Below are 7,282 nucleotides of genomic sequence, written 5' to 3'. Positions count from 1 at the left end.
ATGGAAAAATACACTTCGTGATTGTATGTGGATATTTTTTATTTTTTTTTGCTTTTAAAGTAGTTTTCTTTCCCCTAATGGACAAAATCCAGAATTGGTTGTGAGCACTCAAGGAAAGTTACTAGTTGGGAGAACACTTCTAACACACTTTAAAACCAAATAATTGGACACGTTAGATGAGAAACTGTATTCTGTGAAATTACGACTTCTCCTGTGCTTCAGCCTCTTACAAATGACGGCATAGCTGGAGTGGTGTTCTACTGAGGATAGGTGGAACTAAGCGGTCACAATCATGGTGCACACTCTTAAAAAGCTGTTTGTTTGGGGAAACCAGGCTGAGACGTCTTGTGCTTGCATGACATGGAGACCCTTAATGCATGTCAATCCATTTTGAAATGCTCCTATTGTTTACACATTGATTGTGATGTTTATAATATATTAACGATTCAAATGTTTAATATGGATGTTGCCAAAATTTGGTAAGTGTACACACAATTGGTAATAACCATAAGTGAACCTACTTAAGTGTAACTTTTATACTCACCTGGATCGTTGAAATGCTTGAATTCCACAAAAGTTGCATATCTGATCCTGTCAACTGCCACATAGTGGGCTTCAAAAGGGGGATTTTTTTTTCTTTTCTTTTTTTTTGTACATAAATATTTGTTAGATGCAGTTCCAGCTCTTCACTGTCTGTATAACCAATTGAAGTTTCAGTTATTCGGTTGTACTTTTAGTTTGGTGGATTGGGTACATAGTGAGTGTGTGGGGGGGGGGGGGGGCGGGGGGCAAAAGCGTAAGTTTTTAAGAATTAAGTTTCGGTTTTAGGGTTTTTATCTTTCTCTGCATGCTGCATCTTATGCTGTGGGACTATTGGACTTAATACTGTATGACAACAAAAAATAATAAACTTGAAACATTTAATCTGTTAAACTGTGGACCTCTGTGTCTTGTTTTTCTCCAGTCGATAGGTATTTATTTGATTTCATAATCCACTCAGGCATATGTTACAAAAAGTCCATTGTTGTTTGGAAATCAGAGCATCTTTTCCCCCATTTCCACATAGTTGAGGCAGAGTCCACCTCGTAGGTGATAAGTCTGGTTCTCACCCAGGTACACTCACAGGAAAAAGCGACAAAACAACCTCTCCATGTTAGAATCTCTCTGCTGAGCGGCTTGCAACTGCCCTGATGTTCCCGTACACCTTTGATGGTGGACTCCCTGTTGGGAAGAGAGGGAGTTGAAAACAAACAAACAAACAAACAAACAAACACAAAACTGCCAAAGCAAATCACTACAGAAATACTGTAGTGATGTCTGCAAAAATTAGTACATTTCACTTTTAATTGAATTATTTTACACCTTTGACTGATTATGCACAATATATTAGCTATTAGTAACACACATCCACTTACCCAGGATTAGGTTGCATATTGCTGTCCGTGCCATTTTAATATTTTGAAAAGACCCAAGTATGTGTACCTTCCTGAAAAACACAGGGGATAATAATATTCATGTTTTTTGAAAGAAAATGACACAACATATGAAAACAGATTGTACTGGCTTTCATTTAGCCGATGAGGAAATCATACTCACGTGTCCGCAAGCACAATCCTAGTCTTTGTAACATTCTCAATGGTAAATTTCGTTTTTCCTCCCTTTCCTGCTATTCTTCCAATTGCTCGAGATAGGTGGTCTCCTTTTAGGGGTTTCACTGGTGACAGAAGGTATAAAACATTGAGAGGTGGGCAAGAAGTCGACACAACCAGCAAGTGAAACAGCAGCAGCATCTGGACACAACTTACCATCTGTGACATCAAAGGTTTCCAGAAAGAGTTCATCCAATCTGATGAGGGCTAGAGCATCCTTTGAGTAACCATGGGAATGGAAATACAACAGCAGCATTAGGCACATGCTGATCCAAGCAGCCATAAAGAATGAGGCTTTTTTCAGCAAACGAGCATGGATACACAACTAAGTTATTGAAAATAAACAGTGGTATAAATAGTCACTTAATTATTACAGTTCATGAAACAATAAACAGAAAATGTAATATTCCTATTTGTATTTAAATGCTATATTTACCTCAACTTGGAATCCTAAGATAAAGGCTTTCACAAAGTCTGATGCCTTCGTGAGGGCACCGATGTCCTGAGTTTCTTTACATGTCTGTACAAAAATAATATTATGATCAGTTATCCCCACTATCGTAACAGGCTTATATGCATCTAAAAATTACAGAAGAATCATTAAGTGTTAGACACATTAAATCACGAATTAGTGGATAGCAAATGGCCTGCAGTGGAGGGGACTTACTTTTATCTCAACATTTCTTGTTTTGAGGTTGAATCTGACTTGAAGTTGTAAATTTTCAACAATTGGTGTGAAAATCTTCAGCCAATTCTCTTTCAAGGGTGTATAGCGGTGTGCAGGTACAGGCACTTTCCTCGTCTCATCTGTGCCACCCTGTGTGAGGAGACAGAGGGCAATATGTGCGTTTGCGTTAAAAAAAAAAACACTGCTATATATATATTAAGTTTGAAAGCAAACAACTGACATACTCATATTCTAACTTATTGAGTCTAGCATGAATGTTAGCAACACTCAACTTTATGTACAAGCGATTATGCGCATGCGTAAAGCCCATGATGCACGTGGAAGCAACAATCAGCTGGTAATCGACAATATACGCAGCACGAAACAAATCATACAAAAAACTGTTAAAACACAGCAGAAAGGAATGTAGACAAAGTAAAGGATTGTACGCTACCGTTAGTTTATCTCCCGAAATAGGTGGGAATTGAGGTCGTTTTGTTGCTATCGTGTCCTCTGATTCCATGTCCATTGCCCCCATCTCACGTTTACGCTTTTGAGACTTTTTTGTTTTAACCTTTTCGAATGAATCCGTGTTATCGTCCATCGTAGAACTCATTTCAGTTGCTTTGTTTGTTTCAGTGTCCATCTTGTAAGGTGGCGATTACCAGGTTTATGGCAAAATTATTTAGGAAGATGATTTACTTGGTCACGCAGCCATGCTCTATGATGTTGAAAGGACATGTTAGGTGTCCGTCTTAGGCCAATATACTAAATGACATTCGCCTTAATTCAGTTAAAATACAGAGACAGCCAGTTATATATGATATTAAATATAAGATAACATTAGAATTTCGAAAACCTTACAAAGCTCCATAACTCAAGGAAACACGTTATATGTTTGTCTATCCTCCCATTTTATTATGGCAGCTTTGTGGGCAGCTATAATCGGCAATGGGTCCCGAATAAGTTTCTCGCGAGCGTTGTTGTCACAGTCACAACTAGGCTAATGCGTCCCAGCTAACTGTTTCGGCTTGTAGGTACAATCCTGGAGGCGTTTACGAGTGCTACATATTTTCTTTGAAATAGTTTTCCATCCAATTTTCTAACATGTCAACGCCTCTCGAAAAGCCTCAGATAATAGCGCACATCCAAAAAAGTCTTAACTACACCGTTTTTGACAGCAAATGGGTACCATGCAGTGCAAAGTTTGTTTGTATGGGTAACTACCCAAGAGGTACTGGGGTGTTGCAAATATACGAAATCAGTCACGGAGAGCTTCAACTAGTAAAAGAGGTGAGGTATATGTGTTTAATTTGAATTCATCACTGCTAACACACTAACAACCTAAATCCTTCAACTTGTTTTACAATAATTATCAGGGAGTCAATTCATGAGCTTCCAGAAACAACCTAGGAAATTAGAGAATCGTCACCATGACAACACAAACCAAAGGAGTCCCAACCATAGACAGTAAAAGGCACACAGTTCAAGGAGCAAAGTTCAGCCTTGATGGCTGTTGATGTATGTCCAGTTGCCTGTTTCGGAATTATTCAGTAGTAGCCCGACAATGTGAAGGATGTGTTAAAACGAGACACATTTTAGGATGGTGTCACTGGAGTAATTGGACCCTGAATCTTTCTTGTCCTGCAGATTGAAAAGCCAAAGCCCATAAAATGTGGGACATTTGGAGCCACGTCCCTACAACAGCGACATTTAGCCACAGGGGATTTCGATGGAAATCTACATATCTGGTATATTTCAGACAGTGTTCATTTACTGTATGTGGACATCTGGTAATAAACAGTGTCCATTTAACCAGTTTCTTCAACCTACCTCCTTTGGTATTTATAATGTGATATATATTTTACAGGAACCTGGAGGTACCAGATGTGCCTGTATATTCAGTGAAGGCACACAAAGAGATTGTGAACTGTATTGATGGTGTGGGAGGAGTAGGAATTGGAGATGGTGCACCTGAGATTGTGACTGGAAGTAGAGATGGTATAGTGTCATCTTGTCTGTCATCCTCATGTTTGTCCTCCATATGTTGGATTTAACAAACTGACCGTTTGTGCCTGCTATTTCTGACCCACAGGGACAGTGAAGGTTTGGGATTCCAGGCAAAAGGACACACCAGTGGCTAATATGGAACCGGTTGAGGGAGACACCAAGAGAGATTGTTGGACTGTGGCTTTCGGTAAGTTATTTAGGAATAAAAGCACATGAATGAATGTGTAATGTTCCACTGAGTCAATACATTGATTTTATGGGAAACTATGCCTATGCAAAAGGCCACTGTTGTGTTTCGGGCTAATGGAAGAGGCAAGACATTTCAGGCATTCTTCTGAATTAGTGTAGGAGGGATGTTGTCCTACTTCTCCAACTAAACTGCACTAAAGTCACAGTACATTTGAATCTTTTCACCACCAAATTAACTTAGAACTCTACTATAGTCTGGGATTATAGGTTGTTTACAAGCACTCTTTTCTCTCTGTTTTTTTTTTTCTTCTTTTCTATAGGGCATGCTTTCAATGACCAGGACCGCTGTGTGTGTGCTGGATATGACAATGGAGATATCAAGCTGTTTGACCTCAGAAACATGGCTTTACGATGGGAGACAAACATCAGAAATGGAGTGAGATTTCTTCACCACCACTGGCTTTTCAATAGACATTAGTTAGGTTAATGGAGATTCAACATTACCTGAACATTTAAAAGTTATATGCATTCTGTAGGTTGCAGGGTAAAATGAACAGCGGCATTTAAAATGTGCTTTGGTTTGTATACGTTCTCAATTTTATGTCTTGCCACATTGAAGCCATTCAAAATATTATGGAATGCTTTCATCAGTGATTCCCAGCACTGGGGTTATTTTAGTTAGTCATGATTGCTTGATGACAGTGCAACAACACAATCAAAGCAGGGGCCTGATTGTTGTTTTTCTTTGTAATTGGTAGGTATGTTGCGTCGAGTTTGACAGGAAAGATATCAACATGAACAAACTGGTGGCGTCATCTCTCGAAGGAAAATTCCACGTGTTCGACATGAGGACCCAGCACCCCACCAAAGGCTTTGCATCTGTTTCTGAAAAGGTAATTAACAGAAGGGTGATTTTGGCTCAGGCAGGCGGAAAACACGTCAAAGGTTGTTTCTCACTTTCCCATTCAGCTGCATGGAAAGCGTTCATTTTAACATTTTCACAGCTGGAACTGTTTGCGAGTGTGTTTGCTTTGCATGCTTTTGGCAGTGGGGGTTGGTGCCAAAAACGACACTAGGGCACAGAGATGAGAGCAACTCCTTTCTCTCTGTGCCCCGAATGAAAAGCCTTCTCACTTACATCAAACCTAGGTCAGCCTTGCCCAGTGTTGGCACGCTTAGCCAGATCCGAAACCATTCCACTTCAAATATTGATGTAGTTATGAAACAATCAACGGCCACCTCACAAAACCAGTTTGATCTTATTTTGAGAGAAAAAAAATCAATGGAGGTGTGTATGGCTTCCAAGTAATTCTGTGGTCTCCCAAAAAAGTTATACAAATATTTTTGTTTTGTTTTCTCCCTCCCAGAAATGTTTGACCTTGGTCCTTCATAGGGTTCAGAAATCCATAAATTTGCTTTGCTAGACCTTTGTTTGTCTTATTAGATAATTCATGCCAAAAATGTCAGAAAGCATAATAACCAATGGATATGTTTGTAAATGTGTATCTTGGTTAATATTATAGGCCCACAAATCAACAGTCTGGCAAGTAAGGCACTTGCCTCAAAACAGAGACATCTTCATGACGACAGGTGGAGCAGGAAATCTTAATTTATGGAAATAGTAAGTCCTTTGTTTTCCTCTGTGTAGACCTGTTAGGCTCTGTAACCCACTGTAAAGTTAATTTGAGAAGTGCAGTATATATATGAAATATGAAGTGTTATTTTGATTGTTGTTGTGATTTCACACTGTCATTTGTGTTTCAGTGAGTATCCAGGCCAGAGAAGTAAAAAGGACTCTGAGGAAGTGGACATGGGCGTAGCTGGCACAGTGAACCTCCTGCAGAATGTGACCTTGTCGACTCAGCCAATCGCCAGCCTGGACTGGAGCCCAGACAAGCAGGGTTTGTGTGTGTGCACTGCTTTTGACCAGTCCATCCGTGTGCTCATTGTAACCAAGCTTAATCGTGTGTGAGGGGACTCTCTCTCTCTCTTTTTCTCTCTCTCTCTCTCTGGGATCAGGGACTCACACCCATACATGCTTACACAGTACATGATGGATCAAGTATGTGTTGGATGTTTCAAGTATGTGTTGGAGCCTACAGAATTTGACGAAGAACTGCAGAATCATTTTGCATTGTTTTATTCCTCAAATGCATTTGGCAAAAGGCTAACTCTGCTCAGTGTGGTGTATGTCACTTTTACTTTCCTATGTTATGTCCAGGAGGTGCCTTTGGTTTCATGTAAAATGTAAACAATTTTCCAGAGAAATTGTTTTTTTGCTGGCTGAAAGAACTGAAACTGGTGGAAATGTTTGAGATTTTAAATTGTTATTTTACACAATAATAACAAAATAAGCCACTTATACTCGTCACGTCATTTATTTCTGGTAAAATATTGCTCAAAATCATTAATGGATCAGTGACCATTTGACTCCTCTCAGGGTCAAGAAAGAAGTCCATAATCACACTGGAAATCATGCAGTTGTAGAAAATATTATATCCAACACTTGAACCTGAAGAACTCCTTAAGGTCTTTGTCATCCACTGGTTTGTCATGGATTCCAGCATACATACTTTTCAACAGATTTGTCTTGAACTTGCCCTCCAGGACATCAATATATTTTTCAAGACAGCCTTGAAGAGAGACAAAAGACAGATCAATTTCAACATCGACTACATATACTATGATAATCTCGCTTTGTTCTCTTTTCAAACTGGAAACTCACTAAGTAGTAGATCATCAACAATCCTGCCTAAAACATAGAATA

General features: G+C 39.3%; 2 protein-coding genes across 2 annotated transcripts; one reads left to right on the top strand and one right to left on the bottom strand.

Annotated features, from left to right (window-relative positions):
- Positions 1–14: 14 nt before the first annotated feature.
- On the bottom strand, positions 15–3,222 carry pno1 (partner of NOB1 homolog). Its single transcript, XM_080849007.1, has 7 exons — positions 2,771–3,222; positions 2,317–2,466; positions 2,086–2,169; positions 1,806–1,866; positions 1,597–1,714; positions 1,416–1,486; positions 15–1,221 (listed from the first exon to the last, which is right to left on the bottom strand). Exons 1-7 carry the CDS (start codon positions 2,960–2,962, stop codon positions 1,154–1,156), a joined length of 744 nt encoding a protein of 247 aa, XP_080705133.1. The 5' UTR covers positions 2,963–3,222; the 3' UTR covers positions 15–1,153.
- A 107-nt stretch (positions 3,223–3,329) lies between these two features.
- On the top strand, positions 3,330–6,811 carry dnaaf10 (dynein axonemal assembly factor 10). Its single transcript, XM_080848681.1, has 8 exons — positions 3,330–3,609; positions 3,967–4,067; positions 4,187–4,317; positions 4,412–4,513; positions 4,836–4,951; positions 5,274–5,408; positions 6,039–6,136; positions 6,280–6,811. The coding sequence occupies exons 1-8, from the start codon at positions 3,424–3,426 to the stop codon at positions 6,485–6,487; spliced, it is 1,077 nt and encodes a 358-aa protein (XP_080704807.1). The 5' UTR covers positions 3,330–3,423; the 3' UTR covers positions 6,488–6,811.
- The last annotated feature ends 471 nt before the right edge of the window (positions 6,812–7,282 follow it).

The sequence above is a fragment of the Sprattus sprattus genome (genome assembly GCF_963457725.1).
Source record: "Sprattus sprattus genome assembly, chromosome: 12".
NCBI lineage: Eukaryota > Metazoa > Chordata > Actinopteri > Clupeiformes > Clupeidae > Sprattus > Sprattus sprattus.
Note: the sequence above shows the minus strand (reverse complement) of the source record. Positions and strands in the feature narration are given on the sequence as shown.